The sequence below is a fragment of the Orcinus orca genome, chromosome 16, assembly GCF_937001465.1.
Source record: "Orcinus orca chromosome 16, mOrcOrc1.1, whole genome shotgun sequence".
NCBI classification, from domain to species: Eukaryota; Metazoa; Chordata; class Mammalia; order Artiodactyla; family Delphinidae; genus Orcinus; species Orcinus orca.
Window position 1 is genome coordinate 72039897 of NC_064574.1, and position 21771 is coordinate 72061667.

Here is a 21771-nt window from a genome sequence, read left to right on the forward strand (position 1 = left end):
GATTCCCAGATTGCTGGCCCCGAACTGTATGCTCTGTTGGCCACAAAAATGAACCCCACACGCAGATGCTGGAAATGGAGCCCTCGAAGTGAGGTCAATCAGGGACAACGGGGGGCCCCATGGACTACAGGTGAATGCCCAAGGGCTGCTATCCTTAGAAGATCCCTACCTGTGGTGTGTTCAGCTCAACCCTCCCTCCAGGTAAAGGGAAAACCCAGGTAGAGTTTCTAGAACCTTAGAATGCACGGTCCACCTAGCCATGAGATCATAAGGGCCTTGGAATAGGGTGGTGGCCTTAGTGACCTCCTCTGCCCTGAGGCTCCAACTCCTCCTCTGGGGAGTTTCTCCTTCTAACCTCCTGGCAGGTGGGAAGAAGGGGAAAGAGCCCTGTGGTGACCCAGATACTTGTGTCAGAATCATCCTGACCAAAGCAGCTTGTGTTGATACACCCAAGAGGAAGTCGTGGGTGAAGAGCCTGGGCCGAGAGACAGCAGCTGATGGTAACCAGCAGCATTTGCACAAGCGGATCTTCTGTGTGAATCTGAAAAGAGACCTTTGCCCTGATTTGTCTTGGGTTTCGAGGCAGTTGGGCCTGGTGGTTTCATGTGGGAGGCTGGGAGGCCCCAGCCTGTGTTTCCTGATGCCAACTACATCAGCCAGAGGCCCACTGGTCCCTGAGCGCCCAGAAGCTTCCTGCTGCCACACCCTTGCCTAGTCAATATTTTATTCATCCAAGAGCCACAGGAGAGAAAAGTTTCAGCATGAGGGTCCATGTGAACTGGGGCTAGAGAGGCCATTAGGAATGGACGCCGCCCTCCAAGTTATCGCTGTTCCTCATTCACGGAGCTCATATTTATATCTCTCATGACACATATTTCTATGAATGTCTGAACTGCCCTCTCCTCTCTTATAACTGGCCAATCCTCTCTCTATTCTCCAATTCACAGTCTGGAAGGAGCCAACAGATTGCTTACCTGCCCCCAGTGTATTATGTCATTTTATATAGTCATTAAATAAATTCCTGGCTCTGGGAACTCAGCCCTCTTTTTTGTTTGTTTGTTTGTTTTTGTTTGTTGTTGTTGTTTGTGGTACGCAGGCCTCTCACTGCTGTGGCCCCTCCCGCTGCGGAGCACAGGCTCTGGACGCACAGGCTCAGTGGCCATGGTTCACGGGCCCAGCCGCTCTGCAGCATGTGGGATCTTCCCGGACCGGGGCACAAACCCGTGTCCCCTGCATTGGCAGGCAGATTCTTAACCACTGTGCCACCAGGGAAGCCCCCAGCCCTCTTCTTTCAACTCCTTCAACCTCTCCGTTTTAAATGATACAGATTTTTGCTTCTGAGAGCCTAGACCTTGGAAAGCAAAAGCCTTTTAACTATCCTTAGGGACAAGGGCAGCCCCGAGTATTCATTCATTTAGTAAACATTTACTGATTCAGTATTTATCCACTCTGTTCCAAGCACTGTTCTAGGTACTGGGTGTACAGCAGTGAATAACAACTGTCCAAGTGGAGTTTACATTCCAGTAGGGAAGATGGACAATAAACTGGATGAATAAGGAAATTAGATAGTAGAAGCAGTTTATAAGTGCTAAGGAACAAAGACCTCGAGGAGATGAGGGAAGGAGCCAGCAGGAGAACAAGTGCCCTGAGGCCCTGGAGTGATGGATGATCAAAGGGCCGGGACAGCAGTGAGGCTGGAAAGGAGTAAGCTGGAGGGGGACGAGCTCAAACAGATGATGAGATGTCTGATGAGTTAAGCCTTTGTGGGACATGGTGAGAACTTTGGCTGGTATTTTGAGTGACATGAGGAACAACTGGAAGGTTTTGAGCAAGAAAGTGACGTGATCTGACATATTTTTAAAGGACCCCTCTGACTGTAGCAGAGGCAAGGTTGGAAGCAGGACCCATTAGTTAGGAAACTGCCACAAAATCTGGGCACAAGGAGCTTCTGGGTTGGTGAGCATGTGGAGGTGCCTGGAGAGGGCAGGGAAACTCCTCACACCCTGCCCTGTGCAATTTTTCCATCTGACTGTTCCTGAACTATAGCTTTTTATAATAAGCCAGTGATCTAAATCTCCTACTTTATCATCTGTTATAACTTTGTAAAAGAAGGGAAATTTTTTATACATCTTTATTGGAGTATAATTCATTTACAATGTTGTGTTAGTTTCTGCTGTACAACAAAGTGAATCAGCTATACATATACATATATCCCCATATCCTCTCCTTCTTGAACCTCCCTCCCACCCTCCCTATCCCACCCCTCTAGGTGGTCACAATGCATCGAGCTGATCTCTCTGTGCTTTGCGGCTGCTTCCCACTAACTATTTTATATTTGGTAGTGTATGTATGTCCATGCCACTCTCTCACTACGTCCCAGCCTCCCCTTTCACCCCTTGTCCTCAAGTCCATTCTCTACATCTGCGTCTTTATTCCTGCCCTGCCACTAGGTCTATCAGAGAAGGGAAATTAAGTTAATAAGATATATATATATATTTACATATATGGCTTAATAGACAAAACTGGACATTACAAGGTAAACAAAGAATGTTGCCCCCCACCATTCCAGTTCTATAAGGATTAAGTTGCAACCCACTGCAGTTGCCCACCGACAGTGCACCTGGAAGGGAATTCCGGAAGGAGAGCAGTAAGATGGAGCTTTCTTTTGGATATATAATTAAGATGCATATCTAAGGGAGAATGTCAATGACCCTAGATTCTTGCATCTTCCCAGACATAGAAAATACTAAGATCATTAACTTGAGATAGCTGGGTTTTATGATTAGATTAGTAATCTTTTACCAAGATATATGCTTGACTACATGTCTTTCCCAGCCAAAAAAATCACATATATACTGGGTCCTCCCCTACCTCTTCAGAGCAATCTGAGAGGCTGTCTCCTGGGCTATAGTTCTCAATAAGGTCCCCCAATAAAACTGAAACTTGGGCTTCCCTGGTGGCACAGTGGTTGAGAATCTGCCTTCCAATGCAGGGGACACGAGCCCTGGTCTGGGAAGATCCCACATGCCACGGAGCTACTAGGCCCGTGAGCCACAACTACTGAGCCTGCACGTCTGGAGCCTGTGCTCTGCAACAAGAGAGGCCGCGACAGTGAGAGGCCCGCGCACCGCGATAGTGAGAGGCCCGCGCACCGCGATGAAGAGTGGCCCCCGCTCGCCGCAACTAGAGAAAGCCCACGCAGAAACGAAGAAACGAAGACCCAACACAGCCTAAATAAATAAATAAATTTTAAAAAAACCAAAAACTGAAGCTCACTGCTTTTACGGTGTGCAGTGTTTTTTCAGTCAACAACAACATCAAGGGGAAAAAAGTGAGATATTGACAAATAAAGAAGAGGAGAATTGGTAGAATTGCCGTAACTACTCTGAAAGACAATTTATTATCAGGTATTATTATACATTGTCTTTGAAGATGTGTATGCCTTATGACTTAAAATTTATCCTTGGGGGTATACCATAAGGGAATTTATAAAAATATACAAAAAGACATACACTAGGATTTTTACTGAAACGTTGCAACTCAACATCTATCAGAAAAGGAAGACTGCATATGAGCATATCAAAACAATGGAATATTATACAGCTATCAAAAGGAATAAACCAGAATTATATATATTCACTTTGATTGATCTCATAGACATAATAATGAGTTACCAAAGTGCAGAACATTTTATACGGTTTTGAAATCATTTTATGTCAATTAAAAGTCATAAATATCACATATATATAGATATATATTGTGATACTTATACATACTAAAATATAAAAGCATCATTACCCTCAAACAATTGTAATTATTGCTTCTAGGGCATGAGGAGAAGGGAACATGGATTACAGTATTATTTGCATTGATATATTTATCAAAAAATATAAAATAATCTGATGCAAAAAAAAAAAAATCTGGGCACAAGATGGTGATGGCTTGGACCATGGAATGAGCAGTGATGAAGATACAAAAGAGCATGATACAAAGTCCTGTTTGCTCTCTTGAGTGGAGCAAGAGAAAATTCTCTCTCATCGTTTTCAGATGAACCTACAGAAAAATAAGACATCATTGAGATCATTTTACCCCACAGAGGACACACAGACTTGAGGCATCCAGCCCACTGGCTCAGTCATAGTTGCATGGATTCTGTGTAACCTGGAACTTCCCAATCTGAGATCTCATTTGTCACTCCTCTGTGACGTGATATGTTTGAGTCCATTTTCACGACCCTGTGGGGAACAATTCGTAAGTGGAAAAAGCAAGCCATCCTGGAGAGAGCTGCATGTGTTGGGTCCAGTCTATCCGTGGCCATCTTTGCCCCAGGCATCACCTCAGGTCCATTCAGCCATCACCACGCCAACAGAATCCGTTCCACACTGTTCATCTGATGCAGTCAATATGACATCATACAGAAACCACCTACTGAAGCTGCTTTCCTCAGAAAGGGGTGCGAGTATGGCCAACACTTTGTGTTTCATAAACTTTTCTCTAGATGCTCGGTCTGTTTGCCCACTGAGAAGACATTCAGTAGGTTAGACCATGGGGCACAGAGAGGCAACAAGGCCCCTGAAAGCCATACCAAGGAGCTCAGACTCAATCTTGTGTGGGCAAAAGGGGAATCATCAGGGGTTTTAAAGCGTGAGAGAGACACGCTCAGGTTTCTCAAGGCTACTGTGCGAGTAGCTGGGAGGTAGAACCTTCTCTAGGGGGAGGGGACTGAGGGAAAGAAGAGCTGCAGTGGCAATAGATTGTTCAGGTGAAAACTGATGGAGGTTCTAACAGAAGGGATGGAATGGAGAGACAGTTCAGAGGATCTGGGCCCTCAGTTATGATGAAGGCAGCTGGCGAACATGACTAGGGAAGAAGTTGTGTGTGTGTGTGTGTGTGTGTGTGTAAGATGCATCCTGCCCCTCAGGCCTTCCCCATGTGGTCTCAGCCTGAGATCCTTGCAGCCCAGCTCTTCAGGGGAATCACCTGCTCTCTCCTGCATTGGGCCCCTGACTTCCTAGAAGCTTTGGGGCTTACTTGTACTTTATAGTTCCTCAGCCTTATAAACCTTGAAAAGAAGTGGGGGAAAAATATATATATTATATATATATGTATAATTCTTTTGTTTTTTTAAACTGAAAACCAGAACATGATAAATACACAAATGAGTATACCCACCTGCTGAAACATACACATAAACTAATATAATCCAAGCAATGGAGACTCTGAGAGTGTTTCCTGAATCCTTTCATCCCAGGTGTTCTATTCGTTGCTACTGATACACTTAAAGTTTCTATAAACTTAAGCCCTAACTCAAGCATCTAAAATTTGAAGCTGGTGTAAAGGAAAACCTTCACACTGGAGATGGCTAATTTGACTATTAATTCTGGATTAGATGTTCCGTGGTGAGAGGAGAATTATAGTTTTTCCAAACAGATCAAACCTCTATGGTTAACTACTAGAACTAATAATTTTTTGTCATGAAGAACGTAGGGCTCCAAACTGGTAACCATGGTTATTCTAGAGTTTTATCCTTTTACTTTATACACTTCTGTGATGTTTGAATTTTAAAATGTATATTCTTTTAGTAATTTCAGAACAAAACAAAAGAATTTGGTTAGCTGTAAATTGAAACTGCTGTACAGAGAATCAAAGAAATCAGTCTGACTTATCTGATTTTAACTGAATTTGAAAAAGACTGTTTAATATCACCTAATTAACAAGAGCCAGCCCGTCAAGTTGTAACTGCCTGGCGGTAGATTATGGGTAATCTGACTGCAAAAGTCTTCTCCAGGGCAGTGGCCTTGCAGGTTGAGCAGGATTTCCTCACAACAGAGAGAATAAGAAGTGTATCAGTATTGCTTTCCCATAAACAAATACACTTCCTCTATTCTGTTGTGTTTTTAATATTTTTATTTTTTTTAATTACCCAAGTTATACACCCTCTTCCAGATAATGCAGAAATGTGTAATCCGTATTCTGCAGAGGTAATCACTGTTTAGAGTTTGGTTGCGTGTCCTTTCAGATTTTTTTTTTACAAACACACCCATAATTTCAACTTCCATTTATCTTTCTTTTTTTTCCAGATATAAATCACATACCATTTAGTGTTTTTTAAAAATATATTCAGAAAGTTGTGCAACCATCACCACTATCTAATTCCAGAACATTTCATCACTCCAAACAAAATCTCTATACCCAAGAGCAGTCACTCCACATTCTCCACTCCCGCCGCCCTGACAACCACTCATCTATTTTCTGTCTCTATAGATTTGCCTATTCTGGACATTTCATGTAAATGCAAGCATACCATATCTGACCTTTTGTGCCTGACTTGTTTCACTTAGCATGATTTTCAAGGTTTGTCCATGGACAAACATTGTAGAATGTTTGTAGAATGTACAAACATTCTACATGGACAAACATTGTAGAATGTTTGTAGAATGTACAAACATTCTACATGGACAAACATTGTAGAATGTTTGTAGAATGTACAAACATTCTACATGGACAAACATTGTAGAATGTTTGTAGAATGTACAAACATTCTACATGGACAAACATTGTAGAATGTTTGTAGAATGTACAAACATTCTACATGGACAAACATTGTAGAATGTACCAATACTCCATTCTTGTTTTAATGACTGAATAATATTCCACTGTATGAACAGACCACATTTTGTTTATCCATTCATCAGTTGGTAGACATTTGCATTGTTTCCAGTCTTTGGCTAATATGAATAATTCTGTTATGAGCACTCGTGTATAAGTTTTTTGGTGAACATATTCTCAATTCTTTTGGGTCTAGACCTAGGAATCGCTAGGTCACATGGAAACTATGTTTAACTTTTTTGAGGAACTGTCAAACTGTTTTCCACAGTAGCTGCACCAGCTTAAATTCCCACCGGCAAAGCACAAGAGTTCCCATTTCTCCACGTTCTCACGAACACTTAGTTTCTTTCTTTTTTTCTCTAGCCATCCTCGTGGGTGTGAAGTGGTATCTTTTGGTTTTGATTTGTATTCCTCTAATGACTAATAATGTTGAACATTTTCGTGTACGGAGTGGCCATTTTATATACTGTCTTTGGAGAAACGTCTATTCAAATTCTTTGCCCACTTGAAAACTGGGTTGTCTTTTTACCATTGAGTTACAGGAGTTCTTTATATATTCTGTTTTGTTTTGTCATTGTTGTTTTTTTCCTTTTTTGGCAGTGCTGCACAGCATGTGGGATCTTAGTTCCCTGACCAGGGATGGAACCCGCGACCCCTATAGGGGAAGTGCAGAGTCTTAACCACTGGACCACCAGCGAAGTCCCACAAGAGTTCTTTATATATTCTGGATACAAGTCCCGTATCAGATGACTTGCAAATCATATATCTCCCATTCTGTGGAAATTATTATTTTTTGTTTGTGTTTTAGACTCAAAACGAATTATTAAATATACTGTTCTGTAACTTGTTTTTTTTCTTCGATGGTGAGTGTAGCATGGGCATCTTTCAACATCAAGAGAAAGCTATATCATTCTTCCCCCCCATCTTATTTTTTTTCAATCCTCCTTTTTGGTGGCTACATAGCATTCCATTACGGTTGTACCACAGTTCATCTGACCAGTCCTCCACTGAGCTTGAACGAATCTTAAGTTTGTGTGCTGGTGAAGGATTGAGACACAGCAGCTCTCGGGCAGCACTACTGTGCTGCCTGCCGCTGGATGATAAGAAAATGCAAGCAGGCACAGGAAGTGTCTTTAACCTGCTTACACTTCCTCTCTGAACCCATGCGGTTTCACAACCCCTCCAGGCACAACCCTCTCTCCCCCAGTGCAGTGTCACCAGCCTGGCGCCTCTGTGAGAAATTTCCACTGCAAGAGGCCCTGAGGCATTATCATTTCCCTCTTTCACCCTGTCTAGGTTGCCAGTAAATCCCAAGAGCCCTCTGAGACTGCACCTAGGTCGGGTCCCTCCAGCCCCTTGAAAGATGAATTCCTGCATCATGGTGATGAGGCTGCTGCTGTCTGGGCCTTTTCTCTTTGGTAGGCAAGAGAGGTGGGGAGGGGAGGGGACATGTGTCTGTGACCAGGGAAACTGCAGGGCTTTGTGGAACCAGAGTAAATGAGCAGCTGTTTTAAGTGTGGGATTGGCCATAGGTAACGTGGGGCCCAGGAATTCTGGAGGGAGAAGGGGGGAAAGAAATGACATCTTAAGATGTGAAATGAGCCTGAGGCCTGGAAGGAAAGCAAGGCCAAAAAGAACAGTTTGGGGCTTAGGTGGAGGATGTGATGGGGGAATTTGAGATCTAATGGTTATGGCAGAGACTGGTCCATGGTGGGATGGGGAGGCAGGGAGCAGTACAAGAGGGAGGAGGCAGCTTCACAGGATCAGGGGATCTTGAACTTTCACGGGGAGGGAGCCTGAGGCTAATTATCTGAGTTTTCAGGGCGACGGGGCCCCAAGCCCAGGGGAGAAGTGGGTGTGTGTGGGGAGATACACCCTGCCTTGGGGCATCCCCACCGCCTCTCTTAGGGGCCTCTGCCTTCTCATCCTTCCTTCTTTGCTGATGGGCCAATCGGGAAGTTGTGTGTCCTCCCCAGGCCCTGGCGCTGCCAGAGCTCTGGGTAGTAGGGAATTGCTTTCACATTTCCTGGAGTCCAGGAAATGGGCTGCCAGCCCTGCCCGGGGTGTGGGTGGCCTGGGGAGAAGGAAGCGAGGTCTTTGCGGGTGAGGCCGCCTACTGGGGGCACGTGGGTTGCGGCCAATCAACGCCCGCCGCTCTGAGGTGGTCGTGGGGGGTCCCTGGTCGGAAGTGGCTGACCTGGTCCTGGTCTCCCTCAGCCCCAGCCTGGAGCTACAACCTAGATGTGCGACACGTGCAAAACTTCTCCATCCCAGACGCCGGGAGGCATTTTGGGTACCGCGTCTTGCAGGTTGGAAATGGGTGAGCTGTCGCCGCAGGTCCTCCCTGCCCTGGCCAGGACCTTCCGGTTTTGAGGAGTCCGTGGTGGGACCCAAGCAACAGGAGCAAGGCCATCAGATCGTAGGATGTGGACCATCCATCATTAAAGCACCTTATAAGTGCCTAATAGAAGGGGATATGTATCACAACCCCTAAAACACTTGGCCATACTTCCTAGATTCCAGACTCTTTCCCAGACTAGACAGTGAGCTCCTCGATGGCAGAGATTTGGTTTTTCTCTCTAATCCCCACCCCTCCCTAGTACATACCACAGCCTAGCACATAGCAGGTAAGCCATAAACGACTTTTGAATTGTTGGCTGATTAAATGAACTCGTATCGTGACGTTCTAGCAGATCATTCTCTGGGCCTCTGTTTTTCTGGACTGTAAATGGAAAAGATCCTTAACTTTCTAGAATTCTGTCACATCGGATTATTTATCTGGGATTCAATAGGGACGAGATGGGGGCTGAGGAGTCACCCAGAAGAGGAGTGGCTGAATTGCTTTGAGATATCTTGTGGGGGGTCCAAACGCCCTTAGTAGGTAGGAGTGGCGGGGGGGCGGTAAAGGCCTGGGCAACTCCATCTCACAGATGCGATTTCTCATCAGGGTTGTCGTGGGAGCTCCAGGTGAGGGGAACAACATGGGAAACCTCTATCAGTGCCACCCAGGCACTGGACACTGCTTGCCAGTCAGACTGAGTAGTGAGTAACAGATTTGGGAGCTGGGAGGAATGGTATTGGGAAATTGAGGCTGACCCCATGACACCTGGATTGCCTAAGTTCCTCCAGACCAATCTTCTGGTGCCTGCAGGTTCCAACTATACCTCCAAGTACTTGGGAATGACCTTGGCGACAGACCCCACAAGTGACAGCCTTTTGGTAAGAGTTCTGTACAGTGTGATATCAGCGCCTGTGAAGATTGATGCTAGGAAAGGGAGACAAAGGAAAGAAAAAAATGGATTAAAGATCCTATAGAACAGTGGTCCCCAACCTTTTTGGCACCAGGGACTGGTTTCGTGCAAGACAGTTTTTCCACTGACCGGACTTGGGGGTGGGGGTGGGGGATGGTACAGGCGGTGAAGGGAAGCCATGGGGAGAGGCGGATGAAGGTTTGCTTGCTTGCTCGCCGCCGCTCGCCTCCTGCTGTGAGGCCCAGTTCTTAACAGGCCCCAGAAGGGTAGCGGACCGAGGGGGTGGGGACCCGTGCTATAGAAGATTATAGGCATCAGAAAGATTCAGATTCAGTCAGTGTTTATTGAGAGCCATCTATCAGTCAGCTATTTTTGAGACCTTAGTTATCTCAGTGTTTTTTCCAAATGTACAATCTCTGTGACCGTTAACATACAGGTGATTTGTGGTGGTACACAACTTTTAATGTTTTAATAGTCATATATTTATTTAATGGCTTATTAGAAAAAATATTCAACAGGTTCGTTAAATTCATGATTTCTTGCCTCGCATTGCATAGGATGAGGCTAAAGTTTAAAACAGTAAATTTTAAACAAGTTCCTCTTGGGTTTTGTTTTTTGTTTTTGTTTTTAATTTTATTGAAGTATAATTGATTTACAACGTTGTGTCAATTTCCGCTATACAGCATAGTGACCCAGTTATACATATGTTCTTTTTCACATTCTTTTGCATTATGGTTTATCACAGGATATTGAATATAGTTTCCTGTGCCGTACAGTATGACCTTGTTTATCCATCCTATATATAATAGTTTGCATCTGCTAATTCCAAACTCCCAATCCTTCCCTCCTCCATCCTCCCTCCCCCAATAAGGTCCTATAGTACAGCACAGGGGACTATATTTAATATCATGTCGTAAACCATAATGGAAAAGAAAATATGAAAAAGAATGTGTATATATATATATAGCTGAATCACTTTGCTGTACTCCAAAAACTAACACAACATTGTAAATCAACCATACTTCAATTTTTTAAAAAAAGTAAATTTTAGTTAAATAAAATATTAATAATAGTGTGGATGATATGCCCATATGACAGAAATTGTGAACTGGTACACAAACGCCTAAAGTTTGGGAAACACTGCCTTATCTCTTTTAATCCTCAAGACACTCAGGTGAGATAGGGATCAGTATACAGATTTTACACATGAGGAAACAGGACCAAAGGGGTTAAAAGACCTGGTCAAGGTCACATGGTTTTAAAGAGGTAGAGCCAGGATTTGAATATAATTCCTATTTGATTACAAGTCCATTACTCTTTACAGCTCATCCCAGCAGCATCCTTCTGACACAGGTATATAAGAAATAGAAGGCTAAGCGAGTGAAACAGTTATCCAGTATTTAATTGGAGCTTGATTACTTAGCTACTCTTACATGCCTGGCATTGTGCTGGGTTCTGATGGGGGAAGGGGAGTGAGATGCAAAGATGACCATGACGTGAGCCCTGACTTTCAAGAAATTACAGTCTGGCAGGAAAGATAGTCATAAATGAAAGAAACATCATTGTATATTCTGGGAATAGGGAGTCATTTGATTTGGCTTAAACTCGGAATGTGTAATTGGAAATAGAAGGGGATGGGTTTGGAAATGTAGGATAGTGCCTACTGTGAACTATATGAATGCCAAACTAAGGAGTTTAGACTTTGTCCTATAGGCAGCGAGCATCCGTTGGCATATAACATTGGTAGTGGGGATGGAGAGACTGATACAAGATACCTGGAGGCCGAATTACCTTGCCTTAGTAACCAGTTGGATGATGGGAATGAGGTCGGGGGATGATGACCCTGAAGTCTTTTGTTCTTGGTTGATGATGCCCTAAAGACACACAGCAAGAGAAAGCCCCAACCTTTTTAAAAATCTTTGATTCCTTCAGGCCTGTGACCCTGGGCTGTCTCGGACATGTGACCAGAACATCTATCTAAGTGGCCTGTGTTACCTCTTCCGCCAGAATCTGAGTGGTCCGGTGCTGCAAGGGCACCCTGGTTATCAGGGTAAGGAACAGGGGATCCAGTGGGTAAAAATACCTCCAAGTGGTTGCCCATACATGGGAACTGGCATGGGCAGGCCAAACCCCAGAGACTCTTTACCAAGTCCCTCTGTGTCTGGCCTCTGTAGAATGTATAAAGGGCAACGTAGACTTGGTATTTCTGTTTGATGGCTCAAGGAGCTTGCAGCAAGATGAATTTCAGAAAATTCTGGACTTCATGAAGGATGTGATGAAGAAACTCAGCAACTCTTCCTACCAGGTAAATATATCAGTTAGGATTCCTGGTTGTAGGCAATAGATGCCTACCTGAGCTAGCTAAGGGCATAAAGGGAAAATTTAGTACAAGTTTTCTCTAGAACCTAAGGGCATGGCTATTACTGGACCTCTGCTTCCAGAATTCTCCCTAATTCTCATTTCTGTTTCTTTTTGGCTTTTGCTTCCTTCTCTCTTTCTCTTTCTCTCTGTAGACTGGCTCTCAGCTTCTTTGGATCACATGGGCCTGTGGAAAGCTCCCAAGTTCACATGTTAAAGTTTCAGGAGGTGTTTTTTTGTTTTTTGTTGTTGTTTTTTTTCCAATCTTCCTCTCAAGCAACCCCTTCCTCTGCAAATTCCAGTTTCTCAGAGGAGAGATTCTGACTGGCCTCACCTCAGTCCCAGCCAACTGTATCTTGTTTAGCAGGGTCACTCAGCAGAAATATGGTTGCTGGAACCATCTCTATTGGTGAGGTAGGCAGAACCCAGAGAACCGGAGCCCAGCAGACAACACTCCATAACGGGTTCCAGGTTGATTTATTTCTGTGTTTGTTTATATACAGCCACACTTTCAAAAGAATGATTCGAGGGACTTCCCTGGTGAATCCATGCTTCCACTGCAGGGGGCATGTGTTCCATCCCTGGTCAGGGAACCAAGATCCCGCATGCCAAGAGGTGTGACCGAAAAAATAAAACAAAAGAACGATTCAAGGCAGGAATGTGGAGTTGGGTTGCCCAGGTCCTGGGTAAGAAGTAGAGGGCTTCCCTGGTGGCGCAGTGGTTGAGAGTCCGCCTGCCAATGCAGGGGACACGGGTTCGTGCCCCGGTCCAGGAGGATCCCACATGCCGTGGAGCGGCTGGGCCCGTGAGCCATGGCCGCTGGGCCTGTGCGTCCGGAGCCTGTGCTCCGCAACGGGAGAGGCCGCAACAGTGAGAGGCCCGCATATCGCAAAAAAAAAAAGAAGTAGAGATGGGTGGGACTTCCCTGGTGGTGCAGTGGTTAAGAATCCGCCTGCCAATGCAGGGGACACGGGTTCAAGCCCTGGTCCGGGAAGATCTCACATGCCGCGGAGCAACTAAGCCCACGCACCACAACTACTGAAGCCTGCGTGCCTAGAGCCCGTGCTCTGCAACAGGAGAAGCCACCACAATGAGAAGCCCGCGCACCACAACGAAGAGTAGCCCCCGCTTGCCACAAGTAGAGAAAGCCTAAGCGCAGCAATGAAGACCCAATGCAGCAAAAATAAATAAATAAATTTATAAAATAAAATAAACTTATTAAAAAAATGTAGAGATTGGAGCAAACAAGTGGGAAGGACTATGTAACGACATTTTTTGTCTTCTTTCCTTTTTCCAGTTTGCGGCTGTTCAGTTTTCCTCAAACTACAAAACAGAATTTACTTTCTTGGATTATGTTAACTGGAAGGACCCTGATATTCTTCTCGCCAAAGTCAAACACATGCGCCTGTTGACCAACACCTTCGGTGCCATCAACTATGTCGCGTGAGTTCCCTTTTGTGAGAGAGCCCATCCGTCGGTTGTTCTGTGCGCACTAGCTTCTTCAAGTTGCAGGCTGTAGGAACTCAACAGGTGGGCTCAGCAAGGGGCAGGTTATTGTAAGCATTCTACTAGAGCAATTTTATTCCAGGTTCTTTATTATTATTATTGAAGTATATAGTTGATTTACAATATTGTGTTATAGTCCAGGTTCTTTTGATTATTTTTAATTTTTATATTTATTTTTGGCCACGCCATGTGGCTTGTGGGATCTTAGTTCCCCAACCAGGGATTGAAGCCGGGCCCTGGGCAGTGAAAGCACAGACTCCTAACCACTGGACCGCTAGGGAATTCCGGGGTTCTTTGGATTATAACAGGACTCTACACCAGCTAAATCCCAAAGGGGAATTCGTGAGAGGATGCAGGGATAGCTCATGAACCTTTGGGACAGAGAATATTTCCAGGCCTCATGAGGGATTAGAACCAGAACTTGAAAAGAGATTGTGAATGATGGCAGCCACGGTAGAGTCGCATGTTAGTTGGGGATCAACTTTTGAAGTCAGCGTATGAATACAAATCTCAGAGAGTCAAGTTATTTTTGAATTATTCTTTGAATTGTTCATCAGAGTCAATATATCCAAGTCCCACACTGGAAACTAGCATATCCTGATTTTCTAAACCTACTAACCCAGAGCTGGATCAGATTACTGTGTTTAAATTGAGACCTAGATGAATGTAGTTGGACTGTGTTAAAGGGCCATATTGTGTATTTTTTAAATACCTGTATTTAAACATTAGAGTGGCCATGGAAACTGAGACCACTTTGGGGAATAAGAGAATTACATCTCCTATCTCATGCTCCCCCGGGGCATACGCTCAGATTGAGTGAAATAGCAGAAAGGATCTCCTGTACTATTACACTTGTATTTTTCATTTATATTTCTTTGCCAAGCATGTATAGTTGGATTTGCATAAGTTAAACATGCATGTGACGTATCTCAAGACTCTGCATGTGTTTCCAGCTGTTTTCTTCTGGGGCTTACTTGACCTGTCATGTCTACTTCATTCTTCTCTCTGTAGATGGCTCTGGTGGGTACATGATCAAACAATGTCCATTGAAAAAATGGCAGCCTCAGTTCCTCAATTCAGGTGAACAACCTGAATTCTAGCCTCCAGGAGAGGAAATCTGATTGGCTGAGCCTAGACTGTGTGTCCATGGGTCAACCCAGTTAAGGCCTTGTTCTACTTCATGACGTAGAGTAACATGGATTCAGGGGTCCCACCTCCATTGGGAAGGGGCAGTTCTTAGAGAACTGGGTCCCCACAGGATGGGAAGATACCCCAAAAGGTGTCAACTGTGAGAACAAAAAGAAGCGGTCATGGAAATGTATTTCATAAATAATTCTTGACCATCTGGCTGTGTGCCAGTCAGTGTTCCAGGTCAGGACTTGGCAGATTTTTTTCTGTAAGGGGCCAGATAGTACTATTTTAGACTTTTGTGGCCACATAACAGTTATCTGTTGCATATTCTTCTTTGTTTTTGTAACTCTTTAAAAACAAAAATATAAAAACCATTTTTAGCCCAGAGACCATATAAAAACAAGCTGTGGGCTGGCTCTGGTCTGCAGGTTTTTGTTTGCCATTTTCTAGGTGCTAGGAATTAACAGTGAATGAAACAAAGAAAAGTCTCTGCCCTCCTGGAGCTTAACATTCTAGTAGGGGAGAGAAATGTAATAAATAGGATAAATAAGTAAATTGGATCATATAGTAGAAGATGTAAGTTTTACAAAGAAAAATAAAGCAATGTTCAATGGGAAGATCAGGGAAGGTTACATCTGAGCAAAGACTTGTTGGAGGTGAGGAAGCAGGCCATGTGGATACCTGAAGGAAGACCGTTCCAGGTAGAGGGAACAGCAGAGGCCCTGATCCCATGCTTGGGATGTTCACAGAAGAACCAGGACACCAGTGTGGCTGGAAAGAAGTAAGTGATGAGTTCAAGTAGTAGGAGATGAAGTCAGAGAGACCATCGAAGTCTGGATGCGGCTCTAGTGAGGACTTTGGCTTTTCCTCTGAGTGAGATGAAAATCATTGGTGGTTTTTTTTTTTTTTTTTTTGCGGTACGCGGGCCTCTCACTGTTGTGGCCTCTCCCGTCGCGGAGCACAGGCTCCGGATGTGCAGGCTCAGCGGCCATGGCTCACGGGCCCAGCTGCTCCGCGGCATGTGGGATCCTCCTGGACCGGGGCACGAACCCGTGTCCCCTGCATCGGCAGGCGGACTCCCAACCACTGCGCCACCAGGGAAGCCCCATTGGTGGTTTTGATCAAAGGAGTGATAATCTGATTTATGTTTTTAAAAGGATCCCCCTGGCTGCAGGGTTGATATTAGACTGTGGAAGGGGCAAGGGTGGAAACAGGGATGCCAGTTCGCAGACACTGAAAAATCCAGATGAGAGATGATAGTGGTTTAAACCAGGGTGGAAATCCATGAGGAGGATCCATGATAGGCCATGTCCAGGTGGATGGAGGTTGGGGAAACATTTGCATCCGAGATAGAACAAGACGTGGTTTTGACCCCGCCCATCAGGTTCCTCTGTCTGTGGCAGCTTCCAAGTAGCTCTCCCACCCTCTTCTCTGTATCTGTTCACCTCCCACTGTGGCCTCTCCAGGTGACTTTCAGCTTCTGTTCCCAGTACAGGTCATGCCATAAGTCAGGGGTTGTGGACTGGCTGCTCTTGGATTAATTGTCCATCTTTGGTTAGCTGTGGGGTGAGGTGGGGAGGATGTTCAAATAGAGCGGCTGTCCCAGTGGAAGCTGTGGGCAGCCTGTCTTGCTTCAGAAGGAGGCTGTGGGCAGGGCAGGAATTTGGAGCCTCGGCCTGTCCAGAATTCACTCCTTCCTTCTTTCTCTTCTGTCATGTGCACTGAGCACCTACTCTGAGTCAGGAGCCAGAGATACAGCAGCAAATCTGGTTTGGGGAAAAATCGACACAGAAACAAGTCTCTTTGATTACCTAGGAGATTTGCTGCAGCAGAGATGTACAAGTAGCCTGGCAATGGTAGGGGAGGCAGAAGGGGGTGTTATATGAGCTTTCTCTAGAAGAGTGGCTTTCCAATTTCCTTCTGCCATGGAGCCCCTCCTTCCACTGGAATCTCACCTAGATCACCAGCATATCTAACTGATTAAAGGGTAGTTGCCACGTGGTTGAAACGAAGAGTAGGAAGCCCAGAGTTTCCCCTCACTGCCCACAGACTCTGGGACAGCCTCGTGGCTGCCCAGGATTCAGTTGAAGACCACTGGTCCAGAAGGAGGCTGGCAACCAGGGTGAGGAAGGAGGTTCAGAGGAGAGCTTTGAAGGCTGGGAATAGCTGTCTGGGAATTGTGAGAAGGGATTTGGCATAATCAGCAGGACAGTGACTTAATGAGCAGGGTAAGAGGGAGACCTTACTCCCCTTTACGGGGAGTCTCTCACATCCCCTCCTTCCTGGACACAGGACCAAGGTGTTCCGGCAAGAGCTGGGGGCCCGGCCAGATGCCACCAAAGTGCTTATCATCATCACTGACGGGGAAGCCACTGACAAAGCCAACATTGACGCGGCCAAAGACATCATCCGCTACATCATTGGGGTACGGGCTCCAGGTCCCTGCCTCTTCTTACCACCCATCTTCCCTCTCCTATTCCTGAACCCCACTCCTTTTCTCCCTGGGGCCAGGGTCTTGTGAAAATAACAGAAAATTGGTCTGCCATTCTGGGGATGCTAGCTCTTCACTCTCCATTTCTTCCAGATTGGAAAGTATTTTAAGACCAAGGAAAGTCAGGAGACACTCCATGAATTTGCCTCAAAACCTGCAGAGGAGTTTGTAAAGATTCTGGACACATTTGAGAAACTGAAAGATCTATTCACCGAGCTGCAAAAAAAGATCTATGTCATTGAAGGTGAGTGGCAGACCCTGGAAGAGAGGGTTCAGGGGGATGTGTACAGAACCTCACCTGGGACATTAGACTAAGGACACGCGGAATAATAATCACCGGAGCTTACAGAGCGTCCGCCACTGTGTTAAGAGCTCTCCGGTTAAAAGACCTCAGGTAGGAATTTAAGGGAGGGTGATTTAGGTATTTCCCTCTGAAAGTCTGTCTTCCTCTTGAAGCTCAGCCTGGTCCAGGATGGGTCCCCGAACTGACCTATATCTTGTAGGCATCAGCTGAGCCCTGTAGAATGACTATAATCCCTTCCTCTCCTCACTCATCTCCCTCATTGTCACTTGTCCTGGGCCTCAAATTATTTAAGACAGGCAAGCAGGCAGGGGCCAAGTGCAAGGAGCCCACAGGCCCTCTTCTTTGGCCCAGAATAAGAGGTTTGATTGTAGTCGCCAGAGGGAGGACTGCCTATGGGAGAGTATTTCCCCAGGTAGCTTAGTCTGCTGAAAGGTACCTGATTCCCCCAGGAAGCCCCTTCACTAGGACGCAGCCTTGGTGTTCAGTTCACTTGAAGAGGCAATGGATTATATTTAATGGGACCAGGCAGACCTGCTCAAGAATTCACTCTGCCTGTGCTGTGTGACCTCAGCCAGGTCACTTTCCCTCTCCGAGCCTCATTGTTCTCTGTTAAAAGGGGATAGTGATACCAGTCTCAGAGGGTTGTAAGGTTTAACTGCTGTATTCATTTCCTAGGGCTGCTGTAACAAAGTACCAAAAACTAGGTGGCTTAAATCAAGAGAAATGAAAATAAAAAAATTTTAAAAAGCAAGAGAAATGTGTTGTCTAGCAGTTCTGGAGGCTAGAAGTTAGAAATTAAAGGTTTGACAGGGCCATGCTCCTTGTGATGGTTTCGGAGAGAATCCTTCCCTGCCTCTTCTAATTTCTGGTGTTCGCTAACAGTCCTTGGTGTTCCTAGACTTGTAGCTGTATCACTCTGGTCGCCTGGCCGTCTTCTCCCTGTGTGTTTACCCATCATCTTCTCTCTGTGTCTGTCCCTCTGTGTCCAAATTGCCCCTTTTAATAAGGACACCAGTCAGATTGGATCAGGGCCCACCCTAATGACCTCATTTTAACTTGATTACCTCTGAGAAGACCCTATTTCCAAATAAGGTCACATTCTGAGGCACTAGGGGTTAGGACTTAGACATCTTTTCTTCAGGGGACACAATTCAAGCCCTAATGACTGCTTAGCAAAGTGCTTGGTACCTTGTAGACTCTTGATAAATCATAGCTCTTATCCTCTATCCTTCCCTGCCCTTACTCATCCTTCAGATCACAGTTTAGATGTCATTCCCTCTGATAAGTTCTCGCTGATCTGGGTTCCCACGTGCTGCTTTAACCACTGTACATTCCCTGTCACAGCCCCTGTGACATACATTGTATTAGAACTCTCTATTAGGGGACTTCCCTGGTGGTCCAGTGGTTAAGAATCCGCCTTCTAATGCAGGGGACGTGGTTTTGATCCCTGGTCAGGGAACTAAAATCCCACATGCCGCAGGGCAACTAAGCCAGAGCACAGCAACGGAAAATCCCACATGCCACAGCTAAGACCTGACGCAGTCAAAAAAATAAATTAAAAAAAAAAAAAAGAGCTCTCTATTAGGTGTCTGTCTCCCACACTAAACTGAGAGGTTTAGTGACAAGTATTGTGCCTGCTTTCCCACCCCTGTATCCCTGGCACCAAATATTTAAGTGACTCTAAATGAGTGAACAAATCTCACTCATGAGATTTGTTGAACAAATCTTTGATTTGATGAACAAATCTTCATAATAATTGCTACGGTTCTTGAAAGCTTACAAGTAACAGGCACTTTATCTATATCATTGAATCGGTTCTTCTCAGTATCCTTGCAAGGCTGGTGGTATTATTTTCATTTTATTTATTCATGCTGGCAACAACCATGGAGCAGGCGCTGTGACTCAGACTCTCAGGGATATTGCCAACATAGAACTCATATTCAGGTTGGATAAAGAAAGTCAGTAAACAAACAGGATGATTCAAGCTTGTGGTAAGTGCTATAAAGAAAATGAGTAAAGTGGTAAGACAGATTTAAATGGAAGAAGCCACTTTAAATAAGCTTTTCAAGGAAGGCCTTTCTGAGATGCAATTTTTTGGGGGCCACGCCGCGCAGCTTGCGGGATCTCAGTTCCCTGACCAGGGATTGAACCTGAGCCAGCAGTGAAAGCCCAGAATCCTAACCACTAGACCACCAGGGAAATCCCGTGAGGTGCTTTTTTTTAAAGTGAGGGAAAATTCACTGAGATAACTTTTGAGCTGAGGCATGAAAGATGAGAATCAGACAGCCATGGGAGAAGTGTGGGCAAAGGGCATTATAGTCAGAGAGCAGATCAAGTGCAAAGGCCAGGAGATGGGGCAGGGCTCGATGTGCTGGAGGAACAGGAAAAAAGGTCAGTGTAATAGCAGTGTGGGGAGTAAAGGAGACAGAAGTTTGGAGAGGAAGGCAGGGGCCTCCCAGCTCCTCATGAGTTTGGATTTTAGTCTTCAGACCAATGAGAAGTTACGAAGGGTTTTAAGAAAGGGAAAGATGAGGTCTGATGTACATTTTTAAAAAAGAGTACACAACTTGCTCTGTGAAAAAAGGCATAGAAAGAGGAAGAATGAAGTCAAAGGGGCTTCCCTGGCGGTCCGGTTGTTAGGACTCTGCACTTCCACTGTAGCAGGCACGGGTTTGATCCCTGGTCAGGGAACTAATAACCCGTGTGCTGTGCAGCATGGCCAAAAAAATAATACATTTAATTAAAAAAAAAAAAGAAAAGAATGAAGTCAAAGAGACCAAATTAACAAGCTCCTGCCTTAGTCAGGCATAAGAGGAGGATGGCTTGGGCCAGTGTGGCGGTGATACAGACGGTTCACAGAAGTGGGCAGATGTGTTTTGCAGGTAGAACTATCATGATTTGGTCACGTGTTGGAGGTAGAATGGAGGGAAAAGGGAAGAATCAAGGTTGTTTCCGGGGCTTTTAGCGTGTCACTAGGTGGGTGTGGGGTGCTATTCATTGTAGAGGGGAAGCCTGAGTAGAAGCAGAAACCAAGATCTGCCTCTTAGACGTGCTGAGTCGGGGAACGGAATATCCATACCTGGGGCGCGTGGAGAGTCGCGGGAGACTCAGGGCTTAAGTCGCTTCCCCGTCTGATGCTAAGGTTCATGCTCTTGGGAATTCCCTGGCAGTCCAGTTGTTAGGACTTGGCACTCTCACTGCCAGGGCGCTGGGTTCGATCCCTGGTCGGGGAACTAAAATCCCATGAGCTGCACAGAGCTGCCTAAAATAAAAAGTTCATGCTCTTTCTACCTTGCCTACGGGTAGATGCTGTGTTTTTTCCTCGGTCCTTTCTTGAGCAGCACTGTTTTCACTGCTCCTTGGGTCTCGGCCCATTCTCCCTACCTCGTCCCTCAGGCACAAGCAAACAGGACCTGACATCCTTCAACATGGAGCTGTCCTCCAGCGGGATCAGCGCGGATCTCAGCAGGGTGAGTGGCGGGCCTGACACTACCGGCTGAGGGATGTGGTGGGAACGCAGCTGACCCGCACTCATCTCCCTCCCTGGGCAGGACCATGGCATTGTAGGGGCCGCTGGAGCCAAGGACTGGGCTGGGGGCTTTCTCGATCTGAAGACAGACCTGCGGGGTGATACATTTGTTGGGAATGAACCATTGACACCAGAAGTGAGGACAGGATATTTGGGTGAGTACTTCTCTTTTCTGCTGGGTTCTTTCAGCTTTGGGGAACCAGGGAGTCACTCAGATTGACTTTCAAAATAATAATGAAAGCAATTAAGCAACAACATGAACAAACTCAGTTTAAATATGGTTATAATAGTCTTCATTTTTCCCTTACTAACCCTTCACCTGTGTATTAATCATGTTTTTATTTTCTGTACCTTATGCTGCTTTGACATCGTGTGGCCTTGCTAATCCTGGAGAGACTGCTCCTCCCAGGGCCAGCTAATTCCTACCAGTAGAAAACAACTTGCCTGGGAGCAGGCCTTCCATAGGCCAACTGGCCAATCCAGACACTGCATCCCAACCACCCTTTTATCTAACTTTCACACACCAGGCCAGTATCCACCCTGATGTAAATCACCCACTAGATAACTGAAGACCACCTCTATAGACCAGAGC

The 21771-nt window shown here is 45.5% G+C and overlaps 1 protein-coding gene across 3 annotated transcripts in view; it reads left to right on the forward strand.

The window, feature by feature from the left end:
• The first annotated feature begins 7861 nt into the window (after positions 1-7861).
• ITGAL (integrin subunit alpha L) overlaps positions 7862-21771 on the forward strand; it is a 41460-nt gene continuing 27550 nt past the window's right edge. For 2 of the 3 annotated variants that reach the window (XM_012532708.3, XM_012532709.3), the window contains exons 1-11: positions 7868-8027; positions 8827-8929; positions 9557-9651; positions 9761-9828; positions 11793-11910; positions 12035-12165; positions 13516-13661; positions 17148-17280; positions 17440-17590; positions 21047-21120; positions 21202-21334. In XM_012532708.3, coding sequence (XP_012388162.1) covers positions 7973-8027; positions 8827-8929; positions 9557-9651; positions 9761-9828; positions 11793-11910; positions 12035-12165; positions 13516-13661; positions 17148-17280; positions 17440-17590; positions 21047-21120; positions 21202-21334 — 1207 coding nt within the window. In that variant the 5' untranslated portion in view covers positions 7868-7972. Of the gene's footprint in view, positions 8028-8826; positions 8930-9556; positions 9652-9760; positions 9829-11792; positions 11911-12034; positions 12166-13515; positions 13662-17147; positions 17281-17439; positions 17591-21046; positions 21121-21201; positions 21335-21771 lie in introns of all 3 variants that reach the window. The other variant, XR_007472426.1, reaches the window with a different exon arrangement.